Source organism: Eleginops maclovinus, chromosome 13 (genome assembly GCF_036324505.1).
Source record: "Eleginops maclovinus isolate JMC-PN-2008 ecotype Puerto Natales chromosome 13, JC_Emac_rtc_rv5, whole genome shotgun sequence".
NCBI lineage: Eukaryota > Metazoa > Chordata > Actinopteri > Perciformes > Eleginopidae > Eleginops > Eleginops maclovinus.
Genome location: NC_086361.1, coordinates 22,676,174 through 22,698,116, shown reverse-complemented (window position 1 = coordinate 22,698,116; position 21,943 = coordinate 22,676,174). Strand labels below are relative to the sequence as shown.

At 42.3% G+C, this 21,943-nt stretch overlaps 1 protein-coding gene across 1 annotated transcript in view; it reads right to left on the bottom strand.

Moving 5' to 3' along the window:
- The window catches only part of ptprua (protein tyrosine phosphatase receptor type Ua), a 187,213-nt gene extending 167,139 nt beyond the window's left edge, over positions 1-20,074 (bottom strand). The window contains 1 exon segment of the mRNA XM_063899996.1: positions 19,866-20,074. Within this exon segment, the coding sequence (XP_063756066.1) occupies positions 19,866-19,953 (88 nt within the window). The 5' untranslated portion in view covers positions 19,954-20,074.
- Between the last annotated feature and the right edge of the window lie 1,869 nt (positions 20,075-21,943).

Below are 21,943 nucleotides of genomic sequence, written 5' to 3'. Positions count from 1 at the left end.
CGGACATGCTGCTGTGCATCTGTTGATCTAACCATGTTCTTGTTCTCTCGTCAGGATGAGTCAATCCTGCAGGATAAACCAAGCCCTTTTCTTTAAGTATACTCAAAAACACATTGCTAAATACTGCACTGAACGATGACAGGATGCTAGTTGTTTGCACCTATTGATGTTAAAACCTGTAACTGATTGGTCTCAGGAACCTTAAAGCTTTTATTTTGAAAGAGTTTTTGTTGACGTTTGGATTTTGTGTTGAATGGGATGCAAACGAAGGAAAAGGAGTAAATGTGATGAAGTGCAGTATTTAAACTATTAGTTAATTGAATTTACATTTAAAAGTACTGTAGATACAAGAGTTAGACTTGTTGAGTTGTTGCACACCTGTGGATTTATACGCTGGCTCAACCATGAAGATATACATTGAAAGTAGACAGAATCCTGCAGGTTTCTTCAAGAATTATGACCACCACATACTGATAAACACCAGATTATCAGCACCACAGGTGGGCGATACTACCCGTGTCTTATAATTATAAAAGTCTGTATGAGCAGAGCGATGCATCACCCCAACAGCCACAACATGTCGGTCCAATCTACACTTTGCCCGGAGGTGAGGGATCAGGTCCACAGACCATCAATCAGAGCCGAGCTGAGAGTCTTCTCCACGTCCACTTCAAGGTCACGCTGCAAAAACTCTCCACTGCAGGACACAGTCTGTGTGTTCGTCCATTCATCATCGCTGACGTCCCCCCCGTCAGGTCCTACTGTGCACACTACACACTTGTGTACTTAAGTGGGGATGCTCCAGAAAACTTGCTGAGCCCATCCCCGAGTGATGAACAGTCTATCTTTAAATGAACCCTCACATATAGGCGGACAGACACACAAACCACTTCTCCTGCACCTGGTTTATAAAAACGAAGCGCCTCCCCTGGGTGTTTCGGAAGACTTGAAAGAAGGCCGATGAGCCGGGAGAATAAATAGCTCCATCTCCGCGTATGTTTATATTCTCAGCATGCATTTCGTGCACACAGGGAATTGTGTAGTCCCAGTTTTCTATGTATCTGCTGGACTTATAAGTGGATAGCGCCGCGATAAAGAAGGCAAAATGCTTTTTTTCCTTGACAAACAAGCAGTTCTTACAAGGACATAATGGTCTCTAAAACGAGCCTTGGTGCACATTAATGAGAAGCCTTCCTTTAGTGCGAGTGCTGATGGTCCCACAGATGGAGCTGCGCCACAGGGACCATGCAGCTGCAGACAGTGTCTCTGCTGTGTGCAAACAGTGGACAACAGACTCTCTATGCTTCACACAGACACTCAGTAATCTTCTCAACTTCATCCTCTCCTAATCTCCCCTTCCTTCGGCCTGCAGCTGAAGGCCCAATTCCAAACCGTGGAGGCGCCACATTGAGTGCTGTTCCAAACCAACAAGTGTGGAGGGGACAACTTGATGATTTACCCCCTGTATTCACACCCTCCACTTTAAAGTAGGTGCCTCATTCAGCTGATAGTCTGACTTTAGACTAGTTCATTCGTCATGGATTGGGAGTGGGTAGGGGAGAGTTTGGAATTGGGCCGAAGACGCATTTCTGCAGTTATTTCTTCCTCCATCTTCCACGTCCCCCCCCCCCCCCCACACACAACCCCCTCATGTCTCTCTTTAGGTCCATCCCTTCCCCTCCTGTATCCTCTGATGATGACAGTCTTGCTTCCCTGCTTTCATTTTTCTCTGCATGCATGCTTTGGTGTCGCAACATGGGGTTTAAAATCCTCCAGAAACATCCCGCTGCTACCCACTGGGCCGGAATAAATCCAGGAGCCTCCACTCTCGTCTCTGAATGGACCCCTGAAAGCGAGCCCAGAACAAACAGCAGTCCTGCTTCAATCCAGTAGCTGTGAACCCAAAAAGGGGGGAGGTTTAGCTCCCCTCCCTTCCTTCCTTTGCCTTCACAGAGAAGATGATTTCAGCTGCCTAATCAAGTAGAAAAGAACTCGTTCCTCCCTCCTCCTCCTCCATCACACACATTTCACATGCCAATGACTCTATTTTCCATAACACGTAGAGAGACAAAACAACATTTTCTCCTGAGCATATTTGAAATGTCAACATCATTAAGACCACCTGTCAAATGTAGTGACACGGAAAGAGGGGCCCCTACCAACCTAATCATTATAACCTCAAGTCTTCTAAAAAAATATCCAAGGAAAAGGGTTTGTTTTTCTGTCAAAATCTCTACAGGCCTCGTCTGAATCTGCAAAACGCTGTGGTAATGATCTCAGTGACAGAATCGGGCAATTACCGGACATTTATATCCATGCCCCTGGGCTGAGTCGATGCCTGCATACCTGCAAACACCCACATGCACGCCGAGTCGTTTTCTTTATAGTCGCAGTAAAACTCTGGTGAAACCCGCCAACAAAATCCACCCAGAAGCCCCCCGGCTGGGTTGCACCAGCAGAGGGGAGGGGTCAGTGCTGAGTCAGGTGTGCAGAGGGTTCGGTCAGATCCACAGGATTTAACGAGTCTCAGTTCAGATACTCTCCTTACTACACCGCCATGTCGTGCTCTGTGAACACGTACAAAGTATTGAACCTCACACGGCTGCTGGGAGCTCAGAAGGGACGTTCGCCACCGAACAAATGCTCAATTATCCCATTAAAAAATAACGTTGGCTTCGTTTCAACCACATATATTGGTACGTGTATTTAATTATGAAAATAAACATGCTAATAACTCGTATTTGTATAGCGCTGTGTTCAATTGAGGCTGCTCCCCAAGAACTTCCAGCATCACAGCCAAGATGGCGACTGTTTCCATTCATTTTTGGAAGAACATTGAGAGTTTTGGACTGTTTATAGTGCCAGTTTAAGGTATCAATGGCCATTAAACCCAACAACAACCAACAAATCCCATAATGCATAAGCACTTACAATAGTTCTATGTCTATTTAATTGTACATTGCACTCATTTCAAGTCCAAATTGACTCGAAACTGCACATTCAAATACAGAAGTACACGCATTGAGATACTGAGATGGAAACCCACGGGTGGGGCTAACACCTAAGCATTTACTGCTAATGCACTTCTAAGTTTAGGTATGAGTGTTGAGACGGAGGTGAGATGGACACCCACAGGAGGGGCTAACACTTTAGCATTTACTGCTATTGTGTTGCTAATCCTGAGGCTGAGGGTTAGACGTCTAATGAAGTTCAGCAACAAGGTATTGGGCTCAACCTTTGACTGCAAATATGGAAGTAAATACTCCTGAAATCTAGAATAACCAGACATGTGTTTTAAATGTATTTAATCACCTGAAAGTAACAGAAGTGATAGTGCTAGAAGCATTACTGCAGCGCACTGGATAGCTTCGACCCTAGAAGCAAATTTCTCTCAGACCAAGGAATGGATTTCCTGTACCGTGATGATGCGTGATTGACAGCCCTAATTGGAGGCATGTCGGTGTTAGCATTTGTAAACACACAAGTGAAATGAAGCCAGTACCAAAGGGATTTTATGAGCCAAACTGACCAGAGAAACCTCTATTTTTCTATCTTTTTGTTTTGTTTATATCCCTCTTCTTCTTCTATAAAAACACAACCTATTTACTTGTTTCTTTGCCCTGTCTTGTCCTGCCTGTCATGATGTGCTTCACTAAATAAAGAAATGGAAAATAGAATAATTAGAAGCAGCCGTGTTCTTGATGATCGTCCACAAACTTCCCTTACCTAAGCATGCCTGTCTGTCACATTTCGTTGCAGGGCATTTTCTCTAATCAGCAGTGCTGTAGGTGAACAAATCAAGCACGCCTCAAGCCCAATTAAGCACAGGCAAATCAACTTAATTAGGCAGCTGAGTGCTTAGCTCGGGATTTACTGCGAACCAACCCAAAACAAGTCATTCATGCCTGCAAAGAACAAACATTTTCTCTCACATGGTGGCCGATGTTTTTAACCCCACCCGCCCTCATACTGTGCCCGACCAACCGGCCCCACTAAACCTCTTGTTAGTGGCTCTACTTATGCTGGTACTGTAATCCCTTTCAAGCGGATTCTTAATTAAACACGGACATCACATAAGGTCAAATATGATCCCCCACGCGTAGAGGAAAGGAGGATTACACTCATGTTGGAGCTCGTTACTACACCCTTTCATTTAAACAAAAAAGAGCTGTGTCCAAATCTGCACAATTATGAATTGCTCCCTTAATGGACTCGTATAGATTGGTGCAGGAATTAGTCCTAAAACCATCAAATTAGTTAGTATTTTAGCACTTACTGTTCCCTCACCTGGAAGTCAATGGTTTCTGAGTGTGTTTTTGGCTGTTAGACTGAAATAAGATCTGTGGTTAACACAAGCTGAAGAGATCTTTTGTTCTACGACGTAAGATACGCCAGTAAATAAACCACTGGTGAATAAAAAAAATGGTGGTTGCTGACAAGTGTCTTAATGAGACAACTAAATACCATCCACCCAACATTAGCCGCCTTTAGCTTAGCGGTGGTGACGTGAAGTCATGTGACCGTGCTGTAGTTCCTTTATAGCCCAACATTAGCCTCCTTTAGCTTAGCGGTGGTGACTTGAAGTCATGTGACCGTGCTGTAGTTCCTTTATAGCCCAACATTAGCCTCCTTTAGCTTAGCGGTGGTGACGTGAAGTCATGTGACCATGCTGTAGTTCCTTTATAGCCCAACATTAGCCGCCTTTAGCTTAGCGGTGGTGACGTGAAGTCATGTGACCGTGCTGTAGTTCCTTTATAGCCCAACATTAGCCGCCTTTAGCTTAGCGGTGGTGACGTGAAGTCATGTGACCGTGCTGTAGTTCCTTTATAGCCCAACATTAGCCTCCTTAAACCATGTCAGGTTTTTATTTCAAGAATCAAAACGTGGTGTTAATATGTGGAGATTATCCTACAGAACAAAACATTCAAGCATCATAAACCTTTGTAGTTTCCCAAAATCCAATGGAGAAATCCGACTGGCCTATATGGAGGGAACCAGAGCAATGCTAAAGAGTCTATAAACACACACACACACACACACACACACACACACACACACACACACACACACACACACACACACACACACACACACACACACACACACACACACACACACACACACACACACACACACACACACACACACACACACACACACACACACACACACACACACACACACACACACACACACACACACACACACACACACACACACACACACACACACACACACACACACACACACACACACACACAAGCAGCCTGAAATATTAAGATGGCTCCATTACCATAAAGATTTACTACTTCAGAAAAACACTTTTTCCCAATTGAGGACCCCTCCATCCCTCCCCCTCCCTCCCTCCCTCCCTCCCCCTCTCTGTGATTGACAGCTCTTCCCAACAACAGGTCTTCCGGTCTGGCAGAAAGTAGGCGACAGAAGCAGGGGGTTTAGACTGGAGGTGGGGGGTGGGGGGGATTGACAACAATACATAGCCTACTTTAGTGTGCATATAATCATAATGTCTGGGAGTACAGAAGCGTGTGGGCGTGGCCGCACACATCCAGGCTGAAGCAATTTATGTGCAAACCGTCCCTCCGGAGTGACAATGACAAACATGTCACTCATTGTTCCATGTATGCATTCCTCTCTAAAAAAGGGGCCAATGCAACCCCACCCCCTCTTGTGCACATACTGAAAAGTTACCAAGTTGTTCAGCAGATGATTTGATATAAACGGAAGCAGCATCAAATCCGGATGTCAGGCGACACATTTGCATATCTAAAAAGGTGAAAAATGACCTTCCTCTTCGGCGCTGAGTCAGGGGGTTTTTCGCACAAAAGGCTGAAGCAAAGTCCCCTGAGGTGTCATACTCTGTCCCAGCCTCTTTACATTTAAATGTTCCCTTAAGCGCACACATTATCCATAAGTACAATATTTATTTTGCAGTTACGCTGACAACTCCCAGCTTTACCTTCCTTTATGGCCCCCTAACCCCCATACATTAGCAGACCTGAATAACTGCCTGCAGGACATGAAAACCTGCAGAAGTTTTTATCCAACTCAAGGAGAATAACTCTAAAGCAAGTCGCTATTTCACACCCTAATCTGTACAGTCAAGGGAACTCACTCTAGTTGCATTGTGGGTAATGTAGGTGGCAGGTTTTGACAGTTTAGATAAATGTGGGGGATACAAAAAATGGATTTTCTGCTTCGAATGTGTTGATTTTCAGCTTCCTTTTCCTACTGCCATATGTTAAATCAGCGGAGTACCCTTTCAAATGCAACATACACTAATGGCAAGAAGAAATGAGCGAATATATATAGGAAAGTCCTATTTGTGATGCACAAAAATATGTGTTTCTACCAACAAATGTAAGTTTTTGGGCAGTTTTTAGACTTTTAAGCATTTCCGTTTTAGATAATCATCGTTATTTTGTGGAATTAAATCACCACGGCAAAAATAATCAGCTCATTCATTTTCATATTGTTGCATGTCTGTTATATTTTGATGTTATTATGATAAAAACAGAAGAGAAATAGCCAACGGTGAGTGGATGGAAAGCGTCTCTTCAAAATGTGATTTACATATTTATTTAGTCTATTTTAATTCTTGGTTTTACTCTCTTCTCTGTACTCTGTGAAGTACTTCAGACAAACTGTGCAGCTTTCAGAGTGGAATATAAATACAGTCGAGTCGAAGTGTAATCCCGCCTCCTCACTTTCATAAAAACAACAGCTTGCAGATATTCTCCTTTTATTAAAAACACGTGCTACCGTCCTGTCAACACGTCCACGTCACCGTGTGAGCGACGGCCTGAACCACTCTAATGAAACACCCCGTCTGATAGTCATCATGCTCTGATGAAGACTGTTAATGAGCCTACATGAGTTGGTGTTTGGCATAAAGCTCAAAATGTATTGCTGTGGGAATAGTTTTGGCATTAAAATGTTGCATCTTTCCAAGAAAATCCACAGTGGCTAAACCATGATTTATTCCTAATTGGTGTTTAAGTGAGAATCAAACTTAGAAATTAATTGTAATTACTCTAGGCAATAATTCTGGCATGACTAATCCCAAAATGTTTGATTGAAAAGTAAAAACATGGTGCAGCCTTAGTCCTAAAACCCTAAAAATACATTTTACCACTTCCTGTTCCCTTATCTTGAAGTCAATGGTTTTCTGAATGTGTTTTTGGTTGTTAGCCTTAAATAAGGTCTGTGGTTAACACAAGCTGAAGCAAGTTCAACAATTTGTTGCTAACAAGTGTCTAAATAAGACGACTAAACGTCCTGACGCCCAACATTAGCCGCCTTTAGCTTAGCGGTGGTGACGTGAAGTCATGTGACCGTGCTGTAGTTCCTTTATAGCCCAACATTAGCCGCCTTTATCTTAGCGGTGGTGACGTGAAGTCATGTGACCGTGCTGTAGTTCCTTTATAGCCCAACATTAGCCGCCTTTATCTTAGCGGTGGTGACGTGAAGTCATGTGACCGTGCTGTAGTTCCTTTATAGCTCAACATTAGCCTCCTTTAGCTTAGGGGTGGTGACGTGAAGTCATGTGACCGTGCTGTAGTTCCTTTATAGCCCAACATTAGCCGCCTTTAGCTTAGCGGTGGTGACGTGAAGTCATGTGACCATGCTGTAGTTCCTTTATAGCCCAACATTAGCCTCCTTTAGCTTAGCGGTGGTGACGTGAAGTCATGTGACCGTGCTGTAGTTCCTTTATAGCCCAACATTAGCCTCCTTTAGCTTAGCGGTGGTGACGTGAAGTCATGTGACCGTGCTGTAGTTCCTTTATAGCCCAACATTAGCTTTTTACTTCACAAATTGGTGTTAATACGTGGAGATTATACTGCTGAATAAAACGTGTAAGTACTATAAACGTGTGTCTGCCACAGAGATTATTTTTTGCAATCGACGGAACCCTTGCGCAGCCTTCAAAAAGACGTAATCCCGGCACCAGTCTACAAGCAGACTTTCATCAGCTCTGTCCATCCTAAAACACATCCGACTGCACCTCCTGTGGCTGGAAGTTTCCTTTAGATTCATAATGCAGCAACACCATCAGGGCTCCTCTGCACGAAATACCAGTCCTGCCTTTTGAACGCATCTTTTTCTGGGTCAACGTTCAGGAGGCTGGTTTTAAACCAACCCACAGACAACATATGTCAACAGCAGCCGTGTGCAAACAAAGTGGATCTGTTTCTAAAGTCTGTCCAGGTCACCCCGTGTCTGGGTTACCATCATCATCCGCTCATGCCCTATTGTTATTGTTATTATTGTGTGTGGGCGCGCTGACCCCCGCCATCTGCTCACGCTCCATTGATGCTGAGATTAAAGGGTGTGGATCGGGGGTGTGGATCTGGGGGGTAGTAGCACATGTTCCATGGTCAATCTGGAGACACTTGATCCCACAGACTCACTTTGACTGTGAGATACGGGGAGGGGAGGATGAGAGGTTGAATTGACAAAGAAATAGGTCCTCTGTCTTTTCCTAAACACTATTCTTTAACCTGAGGGGAAAACGTCATGGGTTTAAGGAAAGAAGTGAAGCAGGGTTCATTAGGATTCAGGAAAAGATACTGCCAAGGACTGGGAAACCACTCGGGAAACCACTCGGTAAACAGGCAGTAAACACAGTCCAAAATCGTGGGTCGCTTTCGTAAAGGAAAGTCCATTTTATTTAAGCTAAAAGGAGATAAAAAACTATTGAAGCTCCTTTCCTATCATCTAGAGACTCAAAACAGCTCTTATCATGGCTGCCACTGAGCTACTTCCTGGTCATTTCACCCAGTTAGTAATCCTCCTAAGCAAAACTGACAATTCGACCGCCACCCAGCTGATTCCATGCCGTTTCCCCGGATCAATATCCCTCCTCCTGTACCCTAAAGACTCCTCTCAAACTCCCTTAACTTCACTCCTCAGCTTCTTTTCCCTCCTCCTCCTCCTCAGTCTGGGAGTCTGCACTTGGGGGTCTGGCTTATTGAATCAATGATTCAAGGCCTCCCGTAACGGCAAGCTTATAAAAACCACAGCATCGCGCCCAGGGCACCGGCGGCGATACATCTCATAAAACAGAATGAGGTATATGCCTCCAATCATCCTTGGCAACACGTTCCTCTGTGAATGCAAAAGGCAGCTCATTCCTATGCAGGCCGTGATCCGCCGGCTCCTCGCTCATGAATGTAATCCTTTGCGTTTATCGGCCTGAGTTCAGAGGCTGAGGAGGGGCGCTCGCCACTGACACCTTTTGGAAAGGAAACACAGCAGATGCCCGGCCCAGGTGTCAGCGCAACTTAGAGGTGCCAAAATACCGCCATCGCCTGAATTATTGCCAAGGTAACAACCTCCACACGAGGAGTCGAGAGAGGATGCAGAAAGTGGAGAAATGTGTGAAGAAAAGCAGAGGAAGGACAGATGAACCTGCAAGGCTGAGGTCTGAATTCCTCTCTGAAGGGTTTATTAATTCCCCTTTCCTTCACATTTATCCAGTTGAAAATCAGCCTTTATCTCACACATTGTGGTGCAAAGTGGCACCTTTATTTCCAATCTCAGTGGGAAGTGGTGCATGTGAAAGGTGCATGTATGATTCAGGTGAAGTGTTTGTTCACATACTGCGTGTTACCTTGTGATACCGGGAGACACGATAGAGCAACAATAGGCATCAGTGTCAAGAGATTAGGTATTGGTATTCGAGAGATAGAGAAGGACGGAGATATGTTAAGATGTTAGGTTCCTTTAAAGAAGCTTTATTAAGTCTTTTGGAGTTTCCTTTTCCTGCAGTATGTTATGTAGATTTAAACATGGGAATAGGTCACAGTAAGGGCACAAAAAGACACATATAACCCTGAAAATGAGCGGAATAGGGCCCCTTTAAATGTTGTCTTACAGTAAATAAATGTACGTCTCTAAAGAGTTTTCTATCTCTTCTATTATATGGCTTTTACCTATTGTGTTGTAGCCACATTACAGATGATTAGTTGTGAAAAATATCCTGAAGATGTATCTATAAGCATCAATAATGAACCCTACAATATCCAAATATCAATACTGAAGCATCTGCATTTAAACCCCTCTTCATGATGATTTTTGAACAGCGTCGCTTCCTGAAAATGGTCGCACAGCGAGATCTATACATCTCTAGAGTACATGCAGATGGATGACGGAGGGGGGGAAAGGGGGTATAACTCATCAACTCCCCCCCGGTTTATAACTCCGCTTGCACTCTGGAGCTCTGACACTTCACAAAGTAAGATGGGGGCAGCAACACTGGCTCTAATCCAAATTTCCTTCCTGTTGATGAAGACGTCCCGCAGTGACATCAGAAACACAGGTGTTGCTGCTCATGCTGCATAACCTCCCCTGCTGTGCACAGTTGGTGGGGGGGGGGGGGGGGTCACCGCTAACCTTGACGCAGTGCCCTTGTTCAATCCTTTGGGAGACATGCCACTTTATATATTTATTAATTGGACTTTTCTTCACAACTTTTAATATCTCTGGTGCGCCGCGGGGACGCTCGGAGGCCCACAGGTTTGATAACTTTAAACGGACGACTTTTTAAAAAGAGTAATATCTACCGCTTCCCTGGGACCTGCACATCCCGGGTCTTGCTCTCTACCACTTCTTCTTCTTCTTCCACAGCAACTTGAAAATGAAAGATATCAGAAGTTCGTAGTTTGGCAGTTAATCTAACTTGAGGGTTATCTGGCGCTGTGGTCTTCGACGGTAATGACACAGGGGACTAAACAAGGCAACCTGAAAAAGGAGGAAGACTCCGGGAGATAACACACGGAGGAGGTAGCAGAGCTGAAACTAAATGGCTTTTGGCATCGCGCAGCTACTTCACCAGCAGAGAGGAAGGGAAGCGAGAGGAATGCCAATCCCGCAGTTTGGCCCTCAGATGTCATCTCAATCTGGAGCGACGCCACAAAATCATCCCCAGGACGAACTGCGACCCCAGTCTGCTGAAGGTGCCGCTCGCTCCTCTCACGCTTCCTCGATAACCGACTGTTTCCACACATCAGGTCAACCCGTCATCCGTCCTGACAGCAGTGGTGGGAAGTAAATTTACTCAAAAACTACTGTGTACTCCTACTCCACTAGATTTCAGAGGTAAATGGTGTACTTTTACTCCAATACATGTATTTAACACCTTCAGTTGCTAGGCAGATTTGGATTAATGATGGTAAATATAATCTCCCTTAAATCAGACTTTAGTTCACCTGGAGTAAATCCAGCAGCTACCCTGCAGTATACAAAGCCATTCAAACTAGCTGCACCTTTACCAGCTCTGAGAACACTTTAATGATCAATCATTATAAAACATATCAGAGATATTATTCTGAAATGGACCAATCAGACAATGACTACTTTTACTGTCGCTGCTTTAAGTACATTTAGAGGAGAGTACTTTCTACTTTCACTGGAGGAACATTTAGAATACTTTCACTGTGACAGAGTATTCCTACACTCTGGTACTTCTACTTTACTCAAGTACAAGACCTGAGTACTTCTACTTTACTCAAGTACAAGACCTGAGTACTTCTACTTTACTCAAGAACAAGATCTGAGTACTTCTACTTTACTCAAGTACAAGATCTGAGTACTTCTACTTTACTCAAGAACAAGATCTGAGTACTTCTACTTTACTCAAGTACAAGATCTGAGTACTTCTACTTTTACTCCAGATCTGAGTACTTCTACTTTACTCAAGTACAAGACCTGAGTACTTCTACTTTTACTCCAGATCTGAGTACTTCTACTTTTACTCCAGACCTGAGTACTTCTACTTTTACTCCAGACCTGAGTACTCCTTCCTCCGATAAGCAGCAGCAGGACTGAACATTATCAGCCCATTAATCCTGCAGAGTCTTTGTGCTGAGAGTAAAAACCACGGGCTGAATTATCCTTGAAAAGAGAAATCCTCCTCAAACACACCGTTATCTTTCATCAATATGTGGCGCTGAGTGCATTCCAGGGATTTAATTCTGATAAAGTGGTTCTGAATTGCTAAAGCCACTTTCTCTCAAACAGCTTTGTCTGCTTGCTATGAGAAAGCTGTTCGGTACCTTTTGAATGTTATGTGACTACAAGTATGGAATGCAGTTTAAGCCCAAATTACATCAATACATACATATAGAAATAAAGAAATGCGTCTGAAATAAATTATGAAATGAATAAATGAGGCAATAAATAAATATAAAGGTCATTTTAAATACACACTTATTTATTTCAGTAAAACATTCATATTTATATTTATCGCCTCATTTATTTACTTCAGAATTTATTTATATATAAATTTAATTATTATATATATTTATTTAATTATGAGAAGATGTTTAAGCGATTACAAGTATGGAATATCATTTAAGCCTAAATTAAATAAATAAATACATGTGCGTGTGAAATAAATGAGGCAATAAACACATATTTAAATGTAAATTCAAACACACATTGATTGATTGATTGATTGATTGATTGATTGATTGATTGATTGATTGATTGATTGATTGATTAGCATTTATTTCAGAAGGTATTTCAGAGTCGTATTTATTTAGGGCTTCAACGGCATTAAATATAGAAGAGCAGAAGTGAATGTTTTACAATGCTGTACGAACAGAAGCATTTGTCTTGAGATTCAATACCTGGAAATACTTTGGAGTTAATGCGTCTCTCTCTGCGTCATTACCAGAACAGAGTTCATACAATGGTGTGAAATTGTCACAGTACAATTCCTGCACTAAGTGCATTGATTTCCTGTATCCTCGTCATGTTCTGTTCTGTAAATCTCATCTACAGTCAAGACCATCTGTAGCTCGATGTTGCATTCCAGCTTCTTCCTTCCCATTGTCTCTTTATCTTTCATTGTTCATGTTGTGTTCCAGTGGGTTTGGATGGGATTTCTACCTGAACCTGATCTTCATCATGTGGTTTGGTTGTCACCTTCTCCCAACTTTACGTATCCCTGAATCAAAACTTACAAATTCTCTTTTGGTCTGATTCTGTGGAAGGTCGACAAAAAAAAAGAAATCACACATGGATTTAGGTTCATCTACATTTCATGCAAAGCTGGGATGTTGGATTGGGAACCCTAGACTTCCAACCCAGGTCCACAAGGCAGGACGTATAGTTTCACAAAAAAGCCTCAAATTGTTTTTACTTTGTAGGACAGTTTGGCCATTATAATGCTTTCTGATTACATTTCTGGATCTATACTTTGCTAAATATTTGAAGAGTATTTCAGGTCTCACCAGGGAAGTGTGTATACACTACGTAGGCAAACTACAGAGATTGCTATGCACGCACCCCCTATTGATTGACATTGGACAGCATCCATGTAAAGTTATCCCGACCCAGATTTCTGGTGACCAACAACTACATTTAAAATCCTTGAAACGAACAAGAAAGGGTATAATTAAACTCCTTCAGTGATTTTGTTTTACTCCATCCGGGCATTTATCTTCATACTTCAGTCACAAACCTGTACTTTGTTTTTGGATTCTTTAATACATTACATTTCGTTTGGTCGACGCGTTTCTCCGAAGCGACTTACGTTCTAAAAACACAGAGAATCAAACTGAGAACAACAAGCAAAGGTCAGATATATTCACTTCAAGCAAGTCCTCCCATTATAAGAGCCGGTGAGTGAGGGTCCAGGCCTAAGATAAGTCTATAAAGTGCTTATTTTGCAAGAATTTAATTGCCAAGATACAATCCAACATCGCGTTTCACTATTAATCCATTTCCGTCTGTTTTTCCATTCCTACTTTTAGTTAATTTTCTGACTTTTGACACAATTGGTTAAAATGACTTGCAATTAAAACCTGTAATCACTAGGGTGAATATAAAACAGACGGTTTTTCTTGCACCACAATCTGTCACTTGTTGGTTTTTATGTGTGCCTAAAAAGACACATTTTGCACATTCAGTATGCAAACTCACTTTCTTATAACCAGGAAAGCCTCAGTGATTTGACTCAAAAAACACTCAATAAAACACCTGCAATGCAAGACCTGTCACTTCCGACTGTCACCCAGCGGTGCTAAAGTGTTTGAAGGTGAATTTGAGGTTCAGATTTGAAGAGGTAAGCGTTGCAGGAGAAGTCCTTTCTCCAGGAATTAGGCGACAGTTTGCTGCCATGATGCGTCGTGAAATTTTCAGACAAATATTGTTGTCGGGTAAGATTCCTGCTTTGAAAACAACCCCTCTTAAATGCTCTATGGAGTCTTTGAGACATGATCTGTGGCAGCTTTTATATTGGAGGAGAGTGTGGGGGGGGGGGGGGTTTAGAGGAGTTCAGAGAGGCATTTGAGGCACTTGGAGCATTTCAGAAATCAGCTAAAAAGCACGGCGATGTCTGAGTGTCATCTGCAGCAGTCTGGATGCTTTAAAAATCCCTGGCTGGAGTTTCCTGGCAGCCGCTCTGCCCTGTGAGAATGTATAATCAGGAATTAGCAGCACTCTGCATACCTGCAACAGAAGGCAAATTCCTGAATCCAAATTCAACCAGCAGCTGATTCTCAAGCATCCGATGCAACGCGCATTCATCATCTATTGCGCGGATTTCATGAAGCGTTTCATCTAGCAAATCATTACGTAGCTTGTTGAAATCAAACTGGAATGAAATGAGTCAGTGAGGGGGGAAAAGGAGCAATCACAAACCCAGCGGCTCGCTTTAACTCGTCCAAATTGAATTCAGCGTTCAACGAGGACAAAAAAAAGGAGCAAATTAACTTTATTGTCTAAACATGTTTAGCAATCAGCTTGACAGGCAGCCGGCTGGCACCGCTCCATCTGCTCTGTAATGATTTGTTGTTGATGGGTGGCGAAAATCTCAACACATTGCATCAACACCTGGAGAGGCGAAGCTGCTCCTGGATGCTCCCACTGAGACGCCTCGTGGGTCCGGGCCAGGGATATGAGGCAGCTCCATCAGCTCCAGTGAAAACACATGGGAGGAGAAGGGCCCCAGTTATCAGCAGAACTGGTTTATTAAAGCCATCAACATATTGCCATTATGAGTGAGGATGCTCTCTCTGTCCTCGGGATTTATGAGCAACTTGTGGTTTTCCTGCTGAGCTATTTCCTCAAGAAATATCAGAATCACAAGTCCTTTATTCGTTCCACAGCGGGGAGATTTATAGCGTTACATAAAGCTAAAGGTACGGTGCAGACAAAGGGCGAGCATGCACAGGACTACCAGTCAAACTCTGCCCAAGGTGCATTCAGACATCCCATTTCCTGTAGTAATATGTATAAAAAACAGGCAGAAAGGCTTCATAGATCCAGCTTTCTTAGTAAGAAGAACTGAGTTTTAGGTATCAGTTAATATCGAGTTTACTCACACCCTTTAGCTATAAACACATCAGCTGTTTCTGAGTGGGGTTTACCAGTGGTTAGCATTAGCATGCAAGCTAATGAAACCCAACATTGTAAGGCAACTGTGGCATCAGGAGCCATACTTCTCATATTTGGAGGTCAACACTGCATTTCGGTGGTGGGAAAAAAGAGCAAAACCTTCAGTTTCCAACTTAAGTGTTCATGCATGTTTCCCCCACTACTAGCTCTGCAATAACTCCTTTAAAGAGACAAATCAGCTTAATTTAAGGGCATTTATATGGTATTTTATTGCCAGCGATGGTGGATTTGCAGCCGTTTTGCCAAAAGTTAGATACTTCTGTTCTACCAGCTTGCATATAATCAACACTTGGAAGATTCCTGACCTGGAATTACAAATTATATGGGCAGCATTTTCCATACTTTTGGTCTAGTCAGCTTTCAGGGGTTAAAAAAGGGCTAATGTTAGCATGCAAGCTAAGAAAACAAGTGGTTGTTAGACAACTTTGGCATCAGGAGCCATTTGGCTCGGCCTATTTTTGTGGTGGGAAAAATGAGAAACACCTTCAGTTATATCGACCATGTTCATACACATTATGCCCCACCACTACCTGGTCAATAACTCATTCAAACAGACTAAATTAGCCTATTTAAGGGCATTCCTATTGGGTTTTTTGGCAGCGATGATGGACTTTCAGCCATTCTGCCAACAGTTAGTAAAAAGAGTGTTAGTTAGTAAGTGGCAGATATCCACACTCCTACACAAATTCCTGACTTCAAAACCAATGGGCTGCTTTTCCATATTTTTTGTCAATTTGTTATCAGGTCAAAGCTGCAGAATTCCCCGTCCTGCGTAAAGCTAGCTCTTCTGCCATGCACCAATCAGTCCCCTGATGGTAAATCTGAAATCTTATTCCAAAATACTGCTTCCTACCGATAAAACGGTAACCACATTACTGCAACACATAATAGGTTATAGCCAAATACTGTTTACAGCTGAAGATACACAACCTGGACAGATAAACGGAGCGGGAATCCAGCTTAGACCGGCACAAAAGGGAGTGTTGGACGCCAAGTTGCATATTTCCACCAACTTAACTCCCGAGGAGAAAATTGACTTGGGTTGCACAACAGCAGCCTCGACGATAAGAGGAACGTATTTCCAGATAAGCAGATGTAATCACGCTGCAGTTGTACATGTATAAAAAAAGGCAGAGAAGTTTGCCAAGTCTCTCAGCTCTTCGCAGGACTCACAAACTTCCCGTGGGAGCTTTCAGTTGTGATGATTAAAAAGTAAGAACTGTAATTTCGTCGAACACCTTTACAAGTTTTGCTTTGGCCACGCTGCCAAATAAAACTTCCGGAGGGATGAACAAATTGTGGCTAACAGCAGAAGCAGAGGCAATTAAAATTTCTCAAAAGCCATCAAAGTGGTGCGACGTAGGGAAGGGAAAGTTCCTGATTGACTTCATCCGGCTCTCGCTGATCCACGCATTTTTTCCCCTTCCATTTTATCTGAGGAGAAGCAGCCTCATGAAGACTGTTTAAAATATGTAAACCATGAATGCTGCATCAGAGAGAGGAGGTGGGAAACTCGCGCTGTACTTAGTCATCTTAAATTGGTCATTTTTATCCATTTCCAGTTTAATTGCGTCCATTTTTCACTCGGCCAAAAAGACAATTAAAGCATGATTGCTCAATCTGTTGCTTCTGAGTTCAGCCCCACAGCTCCGGGGAGTTTCAACTGTCTGGGAGAAGATGTGGAGTTTCATTGATAGATATTCTGTTTCCTCTTTCTCAGTAGAACCCCCCCTTGTTCCTTTTGCCATCTCATTATCACAAACTACAATTACAGCGTGTACTCATTGTCTTGAACAGCCGTTACGCAATTGTTCCATTAAGGAATCTGGTGTTATTTCCTCCTGAACAACCACGTTTCATCATAGCCTTTTATGCAAACGTACGCTCCATTTTCTCCGTTTACAGCCCCGGGAGAGCTTTGTGTGTGTCGGGCTATTTTCTGCCGGATTTAACACCGGGTTCGGATCCACGCCGCTACACACCGAAGACCCTTTCTACATCCGACCAGCAGTCCGTGATAGCCCACCTTCTCGTGTCAGCGCCCATTTCAGAGTGGTCTTTTCAAGCTTTAACCTCCAATCTCACAGCTGCGTGTAAACGCTGGGGATTCGCCCACGTGGTTTTCATTCAAACACTAAATTACCTTACGACACGGCAGGTTTCACCCTCAACAATCACTGGTTCTGCAGGTGAACGTACACACCTGAGGTAAGAGAGCGTGGAGTGAATACTGGAGCCTGAATACCACAGAAAGGCAAACTGAGGGGAGCAAAGCATCTCCTTTTTTTAGCATAAAAGCTGCACAACACAACTTGTTGGCAGCCCCAAAAGGGAGTCTTCAATTTTGTCACAAAAAAACCTGCCAGGCTCAGTCTTTAAAGCTTTAAACCTCGAGCTGCTTCCTCTCTTAAAGCACCATGCAAAATGTGTCAGTGGCATCCTGTAGAGTGTGAAAAGTTCGAGAAATCTGAATTTTATCACATTCTTTTCTCACTTGACGTACATGAAGTGATGCAACACTCAGCAACGCAGCATATGGGGTTAAGTTACTATTTTATGAGCTATTCTCTGCTCTACATCATGCAACTTTGCTAACAGACTGATATACTCCCCTCTTCTGTTGGGATTACTCTGCTTAAATTTAGAATCACCAAACTAAGATCCATCGGTTTCCATTGAAGCCCCTGTGTGGATCAAGTTGAGGCCTAAGGATTGGTCAGTTGTCAATTGGAAAGAAACTATTGGACGTCATAAATCTCTGTTTCTAGATCTGAAATGTGAATATGTTCTGGGTTCCTCATTCTGCTTTAAATGTAATATACCTGGGTGTTTGACTGCTGGTCATTTGCATAGGTCATCTTTGGCTTCAGGCATTTTTCTTAACCCTTTGACATTTTAGAGGACAAAGATCCATCGATGAATTGAAAAAACAATCTACAGATAATGGAATTATCATCACTTGTAAAGGCCTTTGACTTTAATGAATATATAAGTGGCTGCAGGTTGAATTAAATGACCTTCTTGCTCTCCTAAACACCCAGTACACGAATATCCATCATTGAAACCAAAGCAGCCAAACCAAGAATACAAATTGTCGTTAAATCAAAAACTGAGTCCAGGAAAGATCAGATCAACGACTTCCCAAAGGAGATTAGGAACGTGAGAAGAACTGTCTGTACTTTGAAAATACTATGATCTTCATTTCAGTCCAAACAGCTTTGAGGAACAAATCCAAAAAGACGTAATTAGAAGAGACCAATTACTTCCTCCACATTTCCCACGAGTGTCCGTTCCTCTCGCAGCAGATTTCACTCCCAACCCAGGAGCTGAATGCATGCCAGCTGGTTGCAGAGACTTCCCTGTTGTTCTGTCTAATCTCGTAAAACAGTTGGCTTGTCACAATTTTCAAAAAAAATCCTGCCTGCAGAACCGACTGGATCCTGCAGAGCGGGGGAGTGGCTGGGTCTGGTCCAGCAGCTGGTTTTTGGTAACGGATACCCAGGAGTATTTATAAATCACACGAGTTTGCAAAGCATTCTCGAGATGAACCAACTGTCACTTTTCACTGGAGATCGGGGGAGGCCTTTCAACCACCACGTTCCTCAAAAGCCAAGATCAGAGGAGGCCTTGAAATCCTAAACCATTTGAATGTTAACCCGCCAGACAGAGGAGCAATTCAGCCTCAGGTTCCATTTAAAACTCCATCTGTGTTCAACTAATTCATGTCCACTGTACTGCCTTTAAAACCTGATTAGTCTTTCCTCTTCTTTTCTACAAATTGAACCAGTCAAGCAAATCATCTCCTGCATCAGCAACATAATTACGCATGTTCCATCAATACCATTAACATGCAGGCAATTTAGCAGCCCCATTTTACAGCACATCAGCAATAAATGAAACCCAATGAGGGGAGACTTAATCACTGGGATTTACATTCCCAGGCTTTTGGAGGAGAGTATGTTGTCACCTACTGAAGCCTGAACAATGGAAACATGACAGTAAATTAAGCTGATGGAGAGAAACGGGAGGGTTACTGTGAGTCTCTACCCAACAATGACCGTGCATAAACACACATTCAGAGGTCATTTATGCCAGATTTAGCTAATAATTAATCCACTTTATGTTAAATCTTGAGAGGGAATGCATGGTAATAACTGATATTGATTCTGTAATGAAATGATGCTGTTATTTTCACTCTTGCAGGTTGCATGCTGTTGCAAATGTCATGCAATCCGCTGGATGTAAGCACAAAGGAGAAAGTTCAAACCGCTGAAAGCTGCAGCAACCTCGGTCTGATAAAAAAAAAAAGCCTCATCACACACTACGGGACAACTTCAGAAGTTATACAGCAAAACAAGAATGCAATCCTGACTGTGTAGGAAGAGCAAGTTTTAAACCATGAGAGCCAACTTTCCGCAGGTGCGCGTGCAAACATTTCTTACCTGTTGGTCCCTCCATGCTGTCTGCGGAGATCCTGACGGCCAGCATCAGTAGCACAGCTGCTGCGTACATGTTGGTGATAAAGTCCATTTGTCACAAGAAGAAAAATCCGAGAGAAAGTCCAGCAGCAGCAGCAGTGTTGTTGGTGTGGGTGTTTTTGTTGGTGTTTGCAGAGAAGTTACGCGCTCGGCTCCACGCGCTGCTCCTCCTCAGCCCGCACAGGGAGCATCTGATCTGCAGCTCCAGCTTTCAAAAAACACAGAGCCCCCCCCCCCCCCCTCTCCTTTTTGCCTGTAACGGCTCTGAGACTTTCTGTGTTGGTTTTTTGCAGTGTCAAGCGAGCAAGTGGCACGCGGGAATGCGGGGCTGCGGCGCCTCCACGTGGACAGGAGGTGGATGTCACACACATGCACGCTCAAAGGGTCTCACATCTGCAGGTTAGGATAACAGATGACTAGACATATAGTAGGTAATGGCTACTACATCCCAAAATATAGAACAAAATATCCCCTGAAACTGATATTTTGCATTCAAGTGCATTTCTGAATTATTCATGCTATCCAATATTATTGTTATTATTATTATTATTATTATTATTATTATTATTATTATTATTATTATTATTATTATTATTTGTATTTATTATTATTATTGTTATTATTTATTAGATTTTTATTATCATGTTTTTATTTGTATTTATTTTTGAAATGTTATAGATATAATAATACTTATTATTTATTTTATTTTTATGAAATATTATTATTATTTTTTTAATTATTATTGAAACTACACATTATTATTCATTATTACTAATATTATTATTATTTATTCAATTATTTGTTTATTCTTATTCATAAATATAAAGTACAGTATATAATAAAATAAACATATATTTATCTATTTATTTTAGTACACTGTACTTTACCTGAGTATCTACATTTAATACTACTTACTTTACTCATGTGTAATTCATTTTGGTAAATGTCTTTTTTTTTTGTGCTATACTTTTTTAGTTTCTCTCCACATATAAAAATCCCTGATAATGAATCACATCTTATTTATACAACACTTTTTAAGCGAATCAAATGCACTTTAAAGTGTTAAACAAGAGACATAAACTGAAGAACTAGAATAGAATAAATGTCATAATGTTGAATACATTTACAAAATGCAATGAAATAAACTCTCAAAACGATAAAAGAAGTTAAAGAAATAAAACCATAGCATTAAAAACACGTCTGTATTTTATCTGAATGTGTTTTATGATGCAATGCTGAACCAATACCCTAGTCCTTTAAGCATCCAAGCAGTAGTATTTCTATTTAGGTAAAGCGTCTGATTACTTATTCTCCTACTGTACTCAGAGACTAGTTGCCAGAGGCTGTTGAGTCAGTTTACTTTTCATTAATGTGACACAGGAGTTTCCTCTCTGACTGTTTCACACAGCGTCCGGTCAGCAGGACGGATCAGTTTCTCTTTGAGCCGCAGGTGTAACGCCTGCGGCTCATTCCACCGACCAATCAGTGCACAGAGCCAGCCGTGCTGCGACCTCTGACCTCCGCCGTGGGGTTTGTTCTCAGTCAGGTTTGTTTATCAGGGAGCATCTTGTTTAGTGCTGGGAGTTTATTCAGAATTATATTATTGGTTGTGTATTTTTGATCCTGAAATGTTGAGACATGATTAAACCACAGAAGTTTAAAGGGGCCATATTAAGCTCGGCCAATCTGCGTTCTACGGCTACGTATTTTATGATAGTTTTGACACAACACAACCTTATTATTATAAAGCAAACTCAGTTGTTTCCATCAAAGAAAACCATGTCCTGAAACACATGTTATTTCTGCTAAAATGTGCACATTGCAACTTCTCCTGTGGTTCTCTGTAAACAGTTTGGCTTTAGTCTTAAGGGAGCAGAGGTGGAAAACAGTTATTAGTAAGGACACATTTCCCACAGAGAACAACAAGAAAAACGAACCTTCAGGCGATCATTGAATGCTTTTCTCTTCATCCTCAGGCTGTATGACGTTCCAAGGACAGAAACAGATTTGGAATCAGACGTTCTGAAGCTCGGGACACAATA